Source organism: Onychostoma macrolepis, chromosome 25, assembly GCF_012432095.1.
Source record: "Onychostoma macrolepis isolate SWU-2019 chromosome 25, ASM1243209v1, whole genome shotgun sequence".
NCBI lineage: Eukaryota > Metazoa > Chordata > Actinopteri > Cypriniformes > Cyprinidae > Onychostoma > Onychostoma macrolepis.
The window spans coordinates 17,200,497-17,219,368 of NC_081179.1; the positions used below are offsets into that span (position 1 = coordinate 17,200,497).

Here is an 18,872-nt window from a genome sequence, read left to right on the forward strand (position 1 = left end):
TAAAATATAGATATTATAATAATAGTTAATAAGAAAAATCTCAGTTCCACAAATGTTTTTGACATAATGGCTTGGTGAGAGGATTCTCGCCAGTCCATTAGCATAGATAAAGCATTTCATCTTTATAATAACTGCATTTATTTGAAGATAATATCATGGTTTCATGTCTAGCCATCAGCCAGCAGTGAGCCAAGAGTATTCATTATAGTTAATAAGGTCACAATACACAGTTTGTTACATCTGTGGCTTTGTTATTTTTGCAGCAAGCCGATGAGTCTCTGGACTTTGAGGAGCAGATCCTGGAAGCAGCAAAGTCCATCGCTGCAGCAACCAGCGCTCTGGTCAAATCCGCATCGGCCGCACAAAGAGAGCTTGTAGCACAGGGCAAGGTACTAAAATCTAAAAAAGTACTTTTTTTTTCTTTTTTTTACATAGGTTATACATTTTTCTACTTTTACAGTGTTGTTATTGCTATTCAAAATTGTTTGTGTTAACTTGAAAAACTGAAACAGAAATTGCCTGTGCAACTAACTGAACTAAATGAAGCAAAAGCACTAAAATTATTGAATCTCAAATGAAATAAAAATAAATTAAAGCTAAATAGAAATATTATTTAAAAAAAACTAAAAACCATATAAAATTACTACAACTTTAAAATGAAAATTAAGTTAAAATTTAAAAATAAAATCAAATTATATAATAGTACACGACATTATATAATAGTACATAAATAAAACACTGCTAAATAATATATATATTTTTTTTGTATTTATATTTTTATGTAGGTGGGCTCCATCCCTGCCAATGCAGTAGATGACGGCCAGTGGTCCCAGGGTCTAATATCAGCTGTAAGTTGTTACAATCAACCATTGTAATTGAAATGAAGTTCCTTTGACAAGAAGCATCAGCTAAATGACAATTATTAATTTAAATCCTACCCTCTCTTAGGCTCGAATGGTTGCGGCCGCCACTAGTAACTTGTGCGAGGCTGCTAACGCTTCAGTCCAGGGTCACGCCAGCGAGGAGAAGCTCATTTCCTCTGCCAAACAGGTGGCGGCTTCCACCGCTCAGCTGCTGGTGGCCTGTAAAGTCAAAGCGAACCAGGACTCAGAGGCTATGAGGAGATTACAGGTTACAATCACTTGAATAATACAAAATAATATGAGATCTAAGTGAATTATTCAGTTCAAAAAAATGGTTTTGTGTTTGCACAGGCTGCTGGAAATGCAGTTAAGAGAGCATCTGACAACCTGGTGAAGGCAGCGCAGAAAGCAGCCTTTGATAAAGCCGAAGACGACAGCGTCGTGGTTAAAACGAAATTCGTAGGAGGAATCGCTCAGGTGAGATTCATCCCATGTTTGTCCACAGCAATTTTTGAATATTCCTTGACTTCTGAAGTAATGCTGCTCAATTAAAAAGAGATTTGACATTTATGGATCTACAAAGCCATCAGCGGGGTTTGAAAGCTGTGGTTTTGTACCAAGCATCCACAGCTGGCATCTTAAACTGGGCTGCTCTATCCACAAACAGCTCATTTTCACGTTTCATCCCAGGCCAAATGCACATTAATTAAAGACTGCGTGTCTGCCTATTCAAAGCTTCCTTCCTCCCAGAATGCCTTCATGTCTTGTCTTCATCTTGAGAGGGCACTGGGCATTTATTCTGAACATCTGAGAAAGCCTGTTGAGTTGATGGCATGAGTGTTTGCATGCACCCTCGAATCCTTGCCAGCACAACAAAAAGAAGCTTTTTGCACCGAGTCAGCCCCTCTTCAGAAGGTCAAGCCTTGATCTATCCGTCCCATTCCTTAAATCCACAAAAATGTTTCTCTCTTTGCAAAATAACGGGATGTCTATTGCAGATCCAGTCTCATTTTTTTCCAGCACAGTTATGCTAAAATTACCCACTAAAGAATATGAAGCTTTTTCCTCTCTGTCACTGAGACAGCAGCTGAAGGAAAAACTAATTTCGAAAAAAAAAAACCTGGAAGGAAAAACATCCCTTGGCATTTTTCCTTGGCTATAATATGTAAGCATTATTTATGTATCATTGTACCACAAACGATTTGGCCGTCTTCAGCTAAGGAAACTGGTTTTAAACAATCCACAGGACTGATTGGAGATCACTTTTTAGATCTGAAACTTCAACATTGTATATAAACATTGGAACTCATTTTTGAACCATGAAAATAAAGAATTTCTGTGTGCACTGTTTAGAAAACAATCCTTACATAAATTGAGTTTATGCTTGAAATGAGCAGAATAAATCTTTGTAAATCATTCTTGCATTCATCCGCTATTGTTTGCATTCATGCAACGCAAGCGAACCAAATTTGTACAAACCATTCTTGCGTAATTTTGCCGTAATGATTTTCAGTCAGGCTGCATTTATTTATGCACAAAACACAAGCAAAAATAATTTGTGGTAATCATTGGTAAAAACATTCTTATGTAATTTGTTGCATTTGTAACACTCATGCATAAAATTAGCAGAATTCATTTGTTTAAACCATTCTTGCATAAATTGCATTCATCTGCATTTGTTGCATTTATGCAACACAAGCAACTAAACCTGTATAACACATTCTTGCATAAATTGCCACAATGATGTGCAGTCATGTTGTATTCATTTGTCCATAAAACAGAAAAATGCATTTCATAAAACTTTTCCATTACAGTAATTTGTTGCATTCATATCACATTCATGAATGCAACAAGAAAAAGTTTCCGATTTCATTCGCATTTGCCGCATTCAGGCAACACAGGTCAAACAAATTTGTGTAAACGGTTTTTAGTAAATTTTTGCTTTCATGTCACATTAATTCATGAAACATCACCAGAAGGAATTTGTGGTAATCTTTCATGAAACCATTCTTACATAAAGTGCTGAATTAATGTCACATTGATGCATTAAAATGCAAACAGAATCAATTTTTGTAAATTGTTTGTGAAGCGATTTTTATGAAAATTTTTTAATCGTTCATAAAACAATTCTTATGAATGATTAATGCAGAACAAATTTTTGCAAATCATTCTTGCGTAAATTGTATTCATCTGCATTTGTCACACATTTGTGCAGAAATTTCATATTCATATGGCATTCATTAATGAAATATGACCTTTTGCAAATCTTCCATGAAACCATTCTTACATAAGTTGTTACATTCATGTTTCATTCATGCATGAAACACAAGCAGAGTGAGTTTCTGTGTAATCATTTGTGCAATTTTTTCATTCATTATCATTCATAAAACCATTGTCATAAATGATTAATGAAATCATTCATAAGTGAAACAAAAACAATTTTTTGCTAATTATTCTTGTGGAAATTGTATTCTTTAGCATTTGTCGCATTCAACACAAGCAAAACAAATTTGTGTAAACCATTTTTTCCCTAAATTTTCACATTCATGTTGCATTAATAAGTGAAACAAGAATAAATTTGTGTAAACCATTCTTGCGTAATTCATGTCACATTCATGAAACATGGCCAGAAGTAATTTGTTGTAATCTTTCTTACATAAATAGTCATAATCATGTTGCATTCATGCATGAAACACAAGCAGAATGAGTTTGTGCAAATCATTTACTATATGAAACCATGTTTACATTGTTGCGTTGTTGTATTCATTCTTTCATAATCATTCAGAGAACTTCGTAATTCTAGTCTGTAATCTGTCGTATTTACCATTCACATCGCATTCATTTTTGAAACATGAGCAGAATGAATCTGCATGAAATGATTGTAAATCCATTGTAATGTACATTTTTTGCATTTATGTGCCTTCTCGTGTCATGTCACAGCAGAAGGAATTTTTTTAATAAATTGTTCGTAATTTACACAAGAATGCTTAAACAAGAAAGAACTTTCATGAATTCTCATTTTCCATGAATGTTGCCCATTCAGTGACTAATAGGTTTGCATTATTTCCAGATCATTGCAGCTCAGGAGGAGATGCTAAGAAAAGAGAGGGAGTTAGAAGAAGCCCGGAAGAAACTCGCCCACATCCGACAGCAGCAATACAAGTTCCTGCCCAGTGAACTGCGAGAAGACCAGAGCTGAACACATCTCGTCTGATTGGACGCGATATCCGTCGGATCATGATTGTTACGGATGATTGGCTGCTCCTTATATGCAGAGCTAGAGATGTCACACGTCATTGATTGTGTAACTGTCAGGTGACTTGTTAAAGTTAAATGTGATTGGCTCACATGAGACTAGCGCCACTGATTAGCTGTATGTTGGGTTATGAATGGATTTCCTCTTACATAGGGCTAATATTTTATGTTCTTGTTTTTTTAAGGTGTAAAGCACTTGTTAGAGGTTTGTTTGATCGTGTGTTTGCGTGATTGTGTGTTTTACGTATCAATAGTATGCCGCTCATTGGCGATAGCTTACCATAAGGATCTCGATAACTAAACCTACACAATGTCAGTGCATCAAGTTTTATAATGAAACCAATGTGAAACTATTAATATCTGAACAACCTGGCAGCCAAAAACCAGACAAATTTTACTTATGAAGTATGACGTCAGACCGTAAGCTTTCATTATTCGCACGAGTTCTGACTCACGTGACAATAAGCTCCGAACGCTTCTAGAATGCACTGCTCAATTCATACATATCCCACTCTAGAACTGTATTATGTTAGTAAGGCTATGAATTATAGGTAGTTATAAGGAAAGAATGTACTGGTGCGCTTCGTCGTGTTATTTATTGTTAGCAGAACTTTAATAGAGTAGCTTCCAGCTTCTCTTTGTGTTTGTAGGTCTAGTTGGGGGCTCAACTGAATAAGGTTGATTCATGCAAATAGAGTTTCATTCAGTCCTCTTTTCATACCTCAGCTGTGGCCCAGATTGTTACATTTCCCATGATTCCTCTGTGTGTCTAAACTTAGTCAGGGAGACCGGAATGAGGTTTGCCCAAACACAACGGATATGTTCGGAATAACACGCTATCACACTACTCATACTATTTCTGCAGCATACTTTACACAGTATGCAGATTTTCTGCATTAGAATAATCAGATGCAATGCAAATTGTCTTTTTTTTTTTTCATTTCTGTTTTATGAATGAACAAAATGTAATACTAGCCTCAATTCTAGCTGGCATACTAACCAAATACTAGCCTTTTTTAACACAAAATTGGATAAAAATGCAAAAAAAACAAACAAAAAAAAAAACATTATGCATAGGAACGTTATATCCCACAATGCATTATGCTATTAAGAAAATTATTACATTAAGAAGTACTACCAGCTTCAATTTTGGCTGATTTAAAATTTCCATACTACATATGTATATTTTATATGCATCAAAATTTTCAAAACCTTTTCTAACAAAACAAAAAAGGGGAAAAATTTCCAGAAGACAACTGGACATAATTAAATGTGCATAATAATAATAAATAATAATAAGGTCATGTTTTAACAATATAACACACTACAGTACATTACACAGTATGCTAATTTTCTGTATTGAAATAACCAGATGACCTACTATTTTTGACTAAATATGCAGTATGGAGAAACAGTACTCTGTGTGGAACACTATATCCCACAATGCAGTGCGCTCAAATTCTTTTTTAATTTCCAGTGTGATGAATAAACAAAAAAGTAATACCAGCCACAGTTTTGGCTGAATTCAAAATACTGTAGCATGCTACATATCTTTTATTTGTGGCAAAATGTTTTGAAAACGAAAAACCTTTTGAAAACGATCTGAATTAAATGTGCATAAAAATGAGGTCATGTGTCAACAATTACTGTTTGCATACTGCGCACTATTTAACATACTATTTTTTAAATAGTAGACAGTAAACAGTGCTAAACGCAATGCTAGCATTTCATTCCGAACATATTCTGCGTCTAGAGCTGCTTAAGAAGAAAAAGTTTACGCAAAATGCTCCGAACAAACTGCGTGGTGAGGTCATGTGACGACAATGTAGCATACTTACCGTTTGAAATGTTTATCAGTAAATCGTAATAATCCAGACTGTTTCACATACTGTTTTTAAAACAATAGTAAGAATTATACAGTATATACTGTGCAGTATGCAGTACGCAGAGCGCTAGTATTCCATTCTGAACACAGCCAGAATCTCAGTGTTGTACTTTCTAATATCACCCATACGCTCGCATTTCTGGTCTACTTTGCAGTAGATCCACCGCAGATCAACTTCCTGTTTGAGATTGTACCTGCATGTACAGCAGGAAGCGCCACATCAGTAACTTTGTTGGATTCAATGGCGTCAGTGTAGTCTTACCTGCAGATAACACGTCTCTTCTGCTTATCGTGTGCTTCGTGTGTGTTTTTGGTTAGAAAATCCCAGTGGAATCTTTCACGAGGGTGAAATTCCCGTTTCATTTCCTGTTTGCGTTGTGTAGAATAATGTGTGGCACTTACAAGCTGAGAACTGACTGTTGTGACTTCAGATCTGGACTGCATTGTGTCATAGTGCCTTATTCTGACTTCTTCAGTAGCTCAGTGTGTGCAAGTTGCTCTTAAATGCTGCTTGTGGGCCAGATTTCACTGGAATTTAATGTTAAAGTGTTTTGGATCAGCAACAGAGTTCTGTCTAACGATACTGGGCAAGTATAAACATCGTCCGTCTTCAGATGAGTGAAGCAGATGTCTTTTGTCCTTTTCAAACTAGCTTTAGATGTGTACAGCGTTGTTTCCAGTCTAAGCCGCGTATGACGACTAAATCTGACATCCATTGGGTGGCTGTTTGATTCTGTTCTGCAATATTGTACCTACTGAGGCCTAAAGATGCACTTGCCTTGGCAGGCCGCTATACTGCCCTATGATGAACTATTTAGACGTTTAGACGTAACAAACCACAAGTAGAAAAAGGAAGGATGTGATTGTTTCTGTCAGCACTGACTGCTTTCAGCTTGTCCACGTGAAGAAGAATATTAAAATGTCCCAAAAAGAACAAGGTTATCTTGCTTTTCATTTCAATAAACCACTATGTATGAAGTTTTTTTTTTTTTTGGTTTACTTCGAATTATAGCTATAATGAAGATATTGCAATATGTGGTTGAACATGTGGTGTCTTTCAGTGGAGCCGAAGAAAACAGCAAGAACTATCGCCTTCTTTTGACATAGAGTTAGGGCTGTCTTTAATCAACTGACATAGTGACATTAATAATAACAATAATGATAATAATAATGAACATTAAAATGCTGTATGTATAATATTTATCTGGTCACGAAAGTATTTTTTGTATTGCCCTGAAAATAAAGAGTTTCAACAAAGTATGATTTGTGAAAGCATTTTTATATATATATATATACTTATTTTGGAGGGTGGGGGTGGGGTTGATAAGTACATGGTGTTAATTAGACTGGATTTTGATTATTATAATAGTACATTTTTAAGCAATAAATGGGTAACATTTTTATTTTAGTGTCCTTGCTACACAACTTACATGACTTACATGTACTTACTATAGTAATAACAGAATATTGTGCATAAGTACAAGCAACTAACACACACACACACATATATATATATATATATACAGTAGTCAATATTTGAAGTGGATCAAAACCTTTCATCAAAGTTGTCCTAATGTAATCCACTTCAAATGTTGACTAATATATATATATATATATATATATATATTACACACACTATTTGTTGTAATTCAATTATATTGATTTTTAAATAAATATTAGTAATTAATTATTAAAGGATTTTAATGAACTGTGAAAAAAATACTGTTTAAATTTTATATTGAAAAGAATTGTGTAGAATTATTATTATTATTATTATTATTTGTGTTTGTATTTATTTTTCAAGATAAAATGTCCCTTTTTTTTCTTTTTTTCTTTTTGGCGTATTGATTACCATTTGTATAACCACAGTTTTACTACAAATACCATGGTTAAACTATGGTTAGTGTAGTAAAACATGGTTAATTTGAGGTAACTGTGGTTTAACTAGTAACCATGTTACCTTTTTTTTTTTTTTTTTTTTTAATAGTAGTAGTAAAAACTTGACTACCAGTATTTTTATTTTTTAATTATAATTAATTCTATTTTTATATTTCTTTTACAGTGTAAATGGATCTAATAATAATAATAATAAATAAATAAAACTGCATAAATAAAAAATAATATAAAATATTTTCAAAATAAATAAATAAATAAAAACTTTTTATCATGTATCTATTTTTTATCATATCTACCATAAACCACCCAGAAACCCATAGCAACTACATAGCAATCTTCAAACTTTTCTTTAAATTTGGCATATATTATAAACTATATATACTCTATAACTATATATATATTGCTCCAGTCTAGGCTTGGTATAGAGCAGCTGTGGTAAGTTTTACATGCATCTACGAGTGTGTCCGTGTGTATTTTTGCTGAGATTCTTCACTGAAGCAGACTAAATCTGTCTGTGGTTCTATGGTAATTATATCCAAGTACACACACTAAACCAAGCAAATGCTCAGTGCTTTTACGACCATTATAAACATTTATGCACAGAAATGTGTTCACATGCTTTCACTCACATTTTCTGCATTTTAATCTCATAAATATCTGTGCAGCATAGTTTATAACAGCCGTGTAAACGCGTGTTTACGTTCTACTTGTGTAGCTCTAGATGTGACACATTCTCTCCAGCAGGTGTCGCTGTTACTTCTTCATGTGTTGTGGTCGCAGTCATTCTGGGAATTATATTGTGGATGGCTAAATTATAGTCTGTGTGACCAAAAAAGGACATGTGGCAGCTTTTGCTTCGTCTCCCGACAGCGAACTATAAGAGAACAGCATGTTCGACCAAAATGGGAGAGTAAAAAGAGGGTTAACTCAACAAATTTATACTGCTAATAATATGAGGTGAGACAGAAACATATGCATGCATTATTTAGTCTTATTCTGTTAGTATCCATTAGTTCCCATCTAGATATTAAGGCCAGGCAGAGGAAGTCCAGCAGACTAGAGTAAAGCTTGTCTAATGAACACCATATTAGGCTGCTGAAGTGTGTTATGAGTCCAGCCTATTAAAAAAGAAAAGAATGTGGAGCCATTCAGTCTCTATAAAATATGCACCATACAGTAGCCTACTAGTAACAGGAAGAATGTTTTGGGTTTTGGCTCAGATTGAGTCCAAAATCCATGATTTCCTCCACTGTATAAATCTGAATGTTCACTAAATATTATTGTTCACATAACTATTATCAGGAGCTCAGCTGAGGTCATATGGCTCTCTGTTCAGTCATGTGTGGAGCGGTGCTGCACCTGAGCTGCATTACTCTTTTAAAGTCTGATCTGAGGCATGATGGGAAACCTCATTAAACGATGCGAACCCTGTGTGAACTCGTACTCGAAAAACCCACATTCACACATGCAGCAAGATCAGAATAGTATAAAGTACTATTTAAAGGGATAGTCACCTAAAAAATACAAATTCTGATATTTACTCACCTTCATGCCCAAACCTTTTTTCTGCAGAAATGGGTTTCTGCCTCTTTAAGCCACTGTAAAACCAATATTTGTTGATGCTGAATATGAATATTGGGTGGACACATGCATTTATGATGTTTATAATGAACCAAGCTTTTCACTTCACAAGATATTATTGATGGACTGGAGTGGTTTGGATGACTTGTGGATTATTGCAATGTTTTTATCAACTCTAATTCTGACGGCACCCATTCACTGCAGAGGATTCATTGGTGAGCAAGTGATGTAATGATAAATTTCTCCAAATCTGAAACAAACTCATCTATATCTTGGATGGCCTGAGGGTGAGAGAATTTTTAGCTAATTTAAATTTCTGGGTGAACTATTTTTTGACAGATTGTAAAAATATTTGAGTCCATCGTTGTTATGTGTTAATATTGTGTGCTAATATTTAACTGTACGAGCAGCACATGCCATACTGTCGGTTTCCTGTCAGCTGGACACATTTTTGTGAAATTAGAGGCTTTGTTTAGATTGCTGTATTCGGACCACAGGAATGACGCTGGTATTGAGAGGGCAGCGGTTGCTTTTCTGTCTGATATACTTCAGTGATTTATGACTCTTTGAACTGCTAATGTTTGAAGTTTTGTAATATTTGTTGAGCAAAAATGCTCTTCTCAGAGAATCTTACACACAGGAATTTTTATTTTTACACATTTGGTTCTTGAATTGATTAAGAAATGATGTGTGAAGTTTAGACAATGGAATGCCAGTTAGAACGTTTCGACCTTCTAGAATTAATTATGGGAATCTCAGGCTTTATGTTTAATTAAAATGAATGTGTGTTGTGTGTGTGTGTGTGTGTGTGTGTGTGTGTGTGTGTGAGTTGGACACGTGAAGATCAACGATCTGCTATAAGGACTTCAGGTATTCATGATAACTCAAGTGCACGGCAGTTTTATTTTCCAGTAATCTTAACATCACATCAGGCCTGAAGTGGAATTCTTCCCAAAGAAGAAAAGGGGGAAAAGGAGGGGAAACATTGTTGTCACAGCTGTTTGACTAATTTTAAGCAATGCTCTCGCCTAGGAATGAAAACCAGCTCACATTTGTTTCCATTGTTAATGAATTTCTGTAGTGTTAACACTGCTCTCAAAGCCTTCAAATCTGACACGCCGTCTGCCAAAATACGTTTTGTGAAAATTGAATTGGCCACACATTAGGGTTATTAGTTAACTAAAATCATTAAATGTAAATAAATAAAATAAAATTTCATTACTTTTAAAGAACCAAAACTGAAATAAAAGTAATTAAATATTTATGGACATATTTTTAAAAATGACAAAAACACACAACCAAATTACTAAAATGTTGACTTAAATTAAAATGAAAGCGGAAAATATAAAAATGAATTCAAAATGTCAATAAAAATTACTACAACGGGTACAGGATGTGGAATTGGAATGACATAAATAAAAAGTACTTTACTGCATCATTCATTTGGAAAGAATTTGATGTATGATTTATTTCCTGAAATGCTGAATGTTTTATATGACAAAATCAAAAATATTATTATGACAAAATATCCACTTATAAAAGATTAATATGGACAATATTTTTATTAAGTCGTGTATTTGGTAAATTATAATGGAATTACATACAAAATTGCCATAAAAATAAAATATAATAAACTAAAAATATAATGAAATTAAATATATATTTATTAGTGCTGTCAAATGATTAATCGTGATTAATCACACCCAAAATAAAAGTTTTTGTTTACATTAAGTACACTGTAAAAAATATTCCATAAAAGTTACGGTAAAAAAACTGGCAGCTGTGGTTGCCGGAATTCTACCGTAAAATATACGGTAGCAACATTTTAGGTTTTACGGTTTTAACTTAAATTTACAGTTAAATACCGTAATTTCATTAACTGATATAATGTACTGAAATCTGTTTTGTACCTTTGAAATACACTGATAACCACCAAATGCAGAAAGTGATGAGAAAGTCACATGATGAACCAAAGCCCATCACAAGCAGCTTTTAAATAATAACATATATAGAAGGTGCACGGTGTCATTCACATAAACACTAAACATCATCATGGTGAGACTCATTAAACTGAAATATGCAATAAACATTAATTTAACAACATTAGATGTAACATACAACCCTAATAAACATAACTGATCAGAAAAAACTAAGAAGAAACCTAGTTATTTAAAAGAAAAAAACATCAAATTCAAACAAAATTTTAAATGCAATGCAGAGAATTCTGGGAACGTCAATTTACGGTTTTTCCCTGTAAATTTTACATTCTTTTTCACTTCCAAAAGCAGTATTTCACTGTAAAATTGTCTGAAATGTCTATTATAGTTTTTCACTGTATATATTAGGGGAACTTACCGTTAACCATTTAACAGGTTTTTACCGTAGCTTTTTCACAGTTTTTTACCGTTAAAATCATGGTCATTTTTTACAGTGTATGTATGTGTACTGTGTATATTTATTATGTATATATAAATGCACACACATACAGTATATATTTATTAAATATTTACGTTTAACCTTTAAAAATGTATATTTATATTATATATAAATATATTTAATATATAAACATGACATATTTTTCTTAAATATATACATGCATGTGTTTGTATTTATATATACCTAATAAATATACACAGTATACACACATATTATTATGTTAACAAAAACTTTTATTTTGGATGCAATTAATCGCGATTAATTGTTTGACAGCACTAATTTTTATGTTAAGTACAATTAATTTAGTGGCAATGTTGATTATATGTAATGTTTTTAAAAATTTATATTAAATGAAATGGGTTATTAAAATGTATCATTTCTTTATTTAATTCCATTTCTTATTCCTTAAATTCAAGTTTGAATTACATTCTAACACAACATTCTAAATAAAGCACTGAATTGGCATTTTCAATTCTATTCTAAATGCCATACGATCCTGTTAGTTGTGAGATCACATGAATAATGTCGCCAAGAACCAGTGTCTCTTAAACACAGTCAGTCTTCTTTGCGTAGACGAAAAGGAATCTGCTTGGAGAGGCGCATCTTTTGAGAGTAAACTCAGCAGGCGTGATGGAATGGTCCGGACTGTACACATGCCTATTTTAGGTTTGTTCGTAAAAGGGGTTGCCCAATTTCCATGTGGTGTCATCCCTGAGGAGCAAGACTCATGGGACTCTGTCCGTGCTCTCCAGGGTGGCTGTTTATTGTCCTGTGAGAGTTTATTACAGCACATTTCCAAATACAGCGTTCTGTCATTTGTTATTAGTTAGCAGTGTCTGTTAAGACAAGCATCACTACTACTTAGAATTAGGGATCTGAACAAAACATTACCTTAAGAATTAAACTTTTATGTGTAAATAAGACAAGTTTAAAACCCATAAACTTACAATGAAGAAAGGACACAATCGAGTTCTAGGGTCTTTGAGCTTGGACAGTAGGTAACCAACTAGCAACCACTCAGAAAGGCCTAGAAACCTCATGGCAGCACACTGAAAAACAAATTATGAACACCTTGGACAAAAATTCAAATAAAAACCGAACATTCAAAACAATTCATAAAAACTATAGTAGTAAAATAACTAAAAGGTACAAAAATGAACTCAGACAAGTACATTTACTGTAGTAATGTTATACTAAAATAGAACTATTACAGTTGTCTGAGTTCATTTCCATAGTTCTTCTGGGTTAAATTTCACAGAGTAAATATAAATACCTGTCTTTTCACACTCTTCATGTCTGGTTCTACTTTCTCCAAACTGTCTCTTGAGGAACCTCAGGGAACATATGTATTATTTGTTTTTGCAGGTCAGTGTCTGCACCTGTGGGGGACGTTTGGTCTGAGGATCACATTAATAACCTCTGGTCTATGCATCAGCTGAGACGGCTGACCTACTGACCTGCCTCAGGCGGCCCGCTGGGACACCGTCCTGCTGAAAAGATATGAGGAGCAGAAAAAGAGTAGTTTCTGGTATTGGTACAGACAAACCGGTATAGACACTGGAGTAAAGGCTCATTCAAGAACAATAACTATAAAGATAACTATAGCAATTAACTATATTAATGTCCACAACAAGGGGTGATAACATTATGTTTATGATAAAATTGCACTGCTTTAAATGCTCGAGCTTTAGTCTGCTGCATAGTCGTTTTTTTTTTAAATGATTGAACTCTTTAAAGTCGGATGGATTCTGATTGGTCAAAAAGTTGTTCTGAAAGTGTTTCTAACGATATTTGTTTCTCTGTGTTGTTATCATTATAGTTGTGGTGTACACTTTCCTTTTCTCACAGAATTTAAACAATTATTAAACTTTATAGTTATTGTTATAATTGGGGTGAATGGCTCTTAAAGGGATAGTTCACCCAAAAATACATATTCTGTCATCATTTTAGCCAGAAAACTGTATCCGGTTCATTAAGTAGCAGTGAAGGTATGTAATTTGAACATGAACATGGCCTGAACATGATATGCATGAAAAACAAGTTATCATGGACAAAAATTTAATACACACTTTATTAATTAGTTCCCTCTGTTTAGGCGTCTACGTTGTACTAATTTGCCACGACTTAACGAAATTAAAACAAGGAATGAATTAGTACAACGTGGCCATGAATTAATATGTTGTGGGAATTCATTCTTAATTCACCACTATTTAACCAAATATAGCTCAACTGGCCACATTTTAAGTATTAAAACAAGAGAACAAATTAGTACAACATGGGCACAAATTAATAAGTTGCAGGAAAGAATCCATGCATGTCATACATAATTATGGATACATAAAATTTTGTGTACTAAACTGTGCATAATTGAGGTAGTTAGTGGTTTCCCACAGGTGTTTGGTGGACTATTTTTGTATTACTCTTTAAGTGGTTCACTACTTTTAAACGTTTGCAAACCCGTGCTCAGATTTCCGCTGTTGGCTATCGGATAAGGAATCTTCCATGCTGTTCCACTAACCGTGGTGTGACTAGGTGTCAGCATTTCTGAGTCAGCAATGATGCCACTGATATATCTTGATTCGAGCTCATGCTGGACACCAAATACTTGAGGTGAGGAGCTAGTATCTTTTAGCACCCTAAAGATGGCACTGGTTTGAAGAACGCTTTCAATCATCTGGACACACCCTTCCTTCTTCATGTCACCTCTCCTCAGGCAGGCACATCAAACTGTCCTCACAAACATTTTATAGACCAACATTTGAGCCTTTCAACACCTCACAAATAGATCAGCATTGGTCGTTTTAAATGGTACAAGTGAATTTAGCCATCACAACATTATAGTTTATGGTTGCAGGTTTGTTTGTTCTAGTTTGGACCAGCATGGAAGTTCGGTTAAGATGGTCTGAGCACTTTGAGAAGTACCAGAGACAAAAGCTTAGAGATGTTGGCAGTGATAGTGCACCGTTTATTCATGAGTGCTAGCCTGGAACCGTCAGAATTCGTTTTTGGTGTAATGCAACACCTTGTTGGCTCGTTCTTAGAAAGGAAACCTCCCAATCCAGGAGGTTTTTTGCCAAGAAAAGAAGCCACATCTTTCAGCAGAAGAAAAGGCCTGCCGTAAGCGTTTTCTTTCTTTTTCTGTCTCGCTGCTGTGGCTTTCCCCACCCAAACGCTACTAAAGCTGAATAAACAGCAGTGAACAAGGGCTTGCTGAGTTTCTGGAAATATGCAGAGGAAATGGGTCTCTCGTTTAGACAAATGGCCCACTTTTGAGAGGAGTCAAATGAGCCTGCAGGGACCAAACAGCAGGTTGGAGAACATGTTGCTTTCAGTCAAAAGGAGAAACCGAAATGATCTCTGTTGAAGTCTAGATTATACTGTATGAGCCTTAAAAATATTTACTGCCACCACAGAGCTTCAATATTTTGTTTAAATAGCAATGTCAGTAGCAAGCTGTTTGGGGTGGTGTAGCCTAATGTTTAAAGCTGTGGGTTGGAAACTGAAAGGCCGTAGGTTCAAATCCCACAGGTAATTCATTATCTACCACAATTGTGTTCTTTACGAAAGGCTGTAGGTTCAAATCCCACACATAATTTATAATCTACCACAATTTGACTCTTTGAGAAAGGCTGTAGGTTCAAATCCCACACGGTAATTCATTATCTACCACAATTGTGCTTTTCATGTAGGTTCAATTCCTGCACATAATTCATAATCTAATGAAAGCTGTAATGAAACACTGTAGGTTCGAATCCCACACAGAATTCATAAACTAATGAAAGGCTGTAATTAAATGCTATAGGTTCAAATCCCACATGTAATTCATAATCTGCCACCACTGTACTCTTGATAAAATTTTGTAGCTTCAACTTTCACAAGTATTCCATAATCTACCACCATTGTACTCTCAATGAATAATTCTAGGTTCAAATCCCAAATAAATTATTCAATATATGGAAGCCCATTTGTACCTCAGAGTAAAAGCATAAAGAGGTAATTGACTTTATTTCTCCTAACTGCAACTTTATATTTCCAATGTGATTTTATATCTTGTAGTGACGTTGTATCTCCCAAATGTGACTTTGTTTCTCGTAATTGCAAATGCATATCTCTCAATATGACTTTGTTTTGCATTGTGACATATTTCAGAATTGTGCGTTTCTCGTAATTGCAACTTTATCTCATAATGTGACTTTATTTTTTAATGTGACTTTATATCTCACAAATGTGATTTTATTTCCTTTATTTGAAATTCTATTTACTCACAATTGTACATTTGTATCTTGCAATGTGACTTTACATATCAGTCAATTGTATTTGTGACTTTGTCTCATTCTTAATCGTTATTTTCTCATAATCGACATTGTATATCTCACAATTGCTGCCTTGTTTCTAGTTTTCTAGACAATATCTGATTATGTGACTTTATGATATTTTGCAATGCTACTTTATTTTGTATTTTAAACTTTTTTTTTTCACTCAGAGCTGGAAACAAACCTCCGTAATAATTGTCATGCCCCTGGACTGGTTTGCCCCTGTTTCTGTTCCTGTTTCCTTATTTGGTCATGTTCCTTTTCTTGTTTAGTTATTTGATTCCAGGTCTCCTTAGTTCCTCGTTATCCTGTGTTTAAAAGCCCCAGTCGGTTCAGTTAGTGTTTGTCGGGTCTACTCATTGTGTTACGTTTGATTGCTCCAGCGTTTGTGTTGTGGATTTGCCCTGTGTTCCTTGGATTAAAGACTAATGATTGTACTCCTCGTTTCCCTCGTGCTCCTTCCATCTGCATAATCGTGACAGAAGACCCAACCTAAAACAGTTACCTCTACCTATTTTGTTTCATCAGTGTTTTTTCTTTCCATTGTGTTTCTATGGATCCCCTCACCCGTCCAGAATTCCTCCTCCTCCTGCTGGAGCAGGGGGACAGATCTCTCGAGGACCATACAAGACTGTTCCTGATGCTAGCAAACACCACCAGCTACCCGGACAATGCGCTCTGCTCATTCAGACTCTGGCGAGGAACGGATCACCACTCACCATCTGCCCAATGGATGATCTTGCCAGGTCCACTCCAGACCCAGAGCCCAGCCCACCAACTCCCCACGGTGTGGAGCATCAGCCCGAGCCCACCAATGACGGAGAGCCTTTCCCACTGCGATCTACAAGCCAGCGCAAAGCCGAGCGACTGAGCGGAGGATCGCCCCGGACGTTGAGGCCAACCCGTCAGACCAGGTGCGAGAGCCCACCATGAGCAGCGACAGTCATGGCCGTAGCCAGGCTTTGAAAATTAGTGAGGTCCGGATGGGGGGATGGTTGGGGGGAGATTGGATGCTATAATAACCTCTTATTATAGAATTGTGCTATAATAACCCCTATATATATACAACTCATTATACACTATTAACACTTTAAAATAGACAGAAATTTTTGTGAAAGAAAGAAGTTTTCTCTGTTTTGGAGGGATTTTAATTTTTAAATCATACCCTATTTATTGCATCAAAATTTGTTAATACATTTCTATAGTTATGGGGTGGATAATTTTATCAGTTGTTTATTATACATGCAACAATACTGTTATAGTTTTTATTTATAACCATTGCGGTGTAGCTGATAACTTTGTCTAGTGCTCTTATAAATGTTTATAGCATGATTTGTGAAAATTTAACTACTATGAATGACTTGGCATATACTTCTTCATAGTGTTTGCATATTTCATTTTATTCTGTAACCTACTTTTTCTAAAGATCTCTGCACTAGTGTTAAATGCTACTGTTTTTGACAGCGTTGATAACGTTTCTGACAGATAATATTAATTTTTTTTTATTTTATTTTTTGCGTTTCCCTTATCGAATGTCAGAAATGGGCTTTTTTGATTACTGGTGATTACGGCGATGCAGTGTTGCCAGATATTGCTATTAAGATGAGCAAAAGCCCATCAGTAAATAAAAATAAACTGAATATATTACAAATCTTTTGCAAATAAGATAAGATAAAGATATCGCTGACCCTAAACCGCAAGGTCCTACATTATTAACTTTCTAAAGTGTCAAATTAAGTGGGAAAGACAAGTCAAAAACGTGCATATTAGCTGGATTTGGCAACACGGAGACTGCGCTCGCGTCCTCACTCGCAACTCTCTCAAGCCTCGTTCACTCCGCCAGCGTCTCGCAGCGATCATTTTCATACCACGGACGCTAAACATTCTTGCAAACTGTCTAAACTGAATTATACATACAGACATATGAGGAGTTTAATAGCAAATTGGTCATTCAGAGAACAAATTTTATTTTTGAACATGAAAAATTTACCGAGGTTCGGACCTCGGTGACCTCATAGCTGGCTACGGGCCTGGCGACAGTGCCCACCCTGAGGGAGCAAGCCGTGGACGGTGAGAGCGCAGAGTGGAACTCTGCCCACTACACCGCGGCTGAGGGTGAACTGATTATACATCTGGGACTTCTGGACTTAGAGGGGGACTTCATTGACTGGGAAACAGATCTGGATGTCAACTTGGCCCCTCTCCTCTCTCCTTGATCCCCACTGGTCACGTCCAGCCCAGAGTGGGCTCCCGTTTCCCAGTCCAGCCGAGAGAGAGACTCAGTCCCCGAGTTCAGTCAGGAGTGGGCTCTGATCCCGGATGGCAGCCCTGAGAGCCCGGAGGCTCACCCACCCGCCCGCTCCTGCCTCCTCCACCACTGCCGTCTGGCAGCCCCTCTGCTCACCCTCAGCCCACCATCAATGGGGGGTCTGCCATCCTCCATCGTCGCCGTGGATGGAGAATCCCTCACCTCCGCCTCCAACCTCCGAGGCCCGGACTCCGCCTCGGCCCGTAGACCCAGCGGCTCCACCTCGGCTCCTAGCTCCCTTGCCTCCACCGTCACCCGTCGATCCATCAGCTCCACCGGGCTCCCTCGTCCCTCCGGCTCTGCTTTGGTCGGGCGTCGACCCGCCATCGCCTCAG

At 36.0% G+C, this 18,872-nt stretch overlaps 1 protein-coding gene across 1 annotated transcript in view; it reads left to right on the forward strand.

The window, feature by feature from the left end:
• tln2b (talin 2b) overlaps positions 1–7,254 on the forward strand; it is a 183,966-nt gene extending 176,712 nt beyond the window's left edge. The window contains exons 53-57 of the mRNA XM_058766836.1: positions 264–389; positions 786–848; positions 949–1,131; positions 1,215–1,340; positions 3,934–7,254. Coding sequence (XP_058622819.1) covers positions 264–389; positions 786–848; positions 949–1,131; positions 1,215–1,340; positions 3,934–4,062 — 627 coding nt within the window. The 3' untranslated portion in view covers positions 4,063–7,254. The remainder of the gene's footprint in view (positions 1–263; positions 390–785; positions 849–948; positions 1,132–1,214; positions 1,341–3,933) is intronic.
• The last annotated feature ends 11,618 nt before the right edge of the window (positions 7,255–18,872 follow it).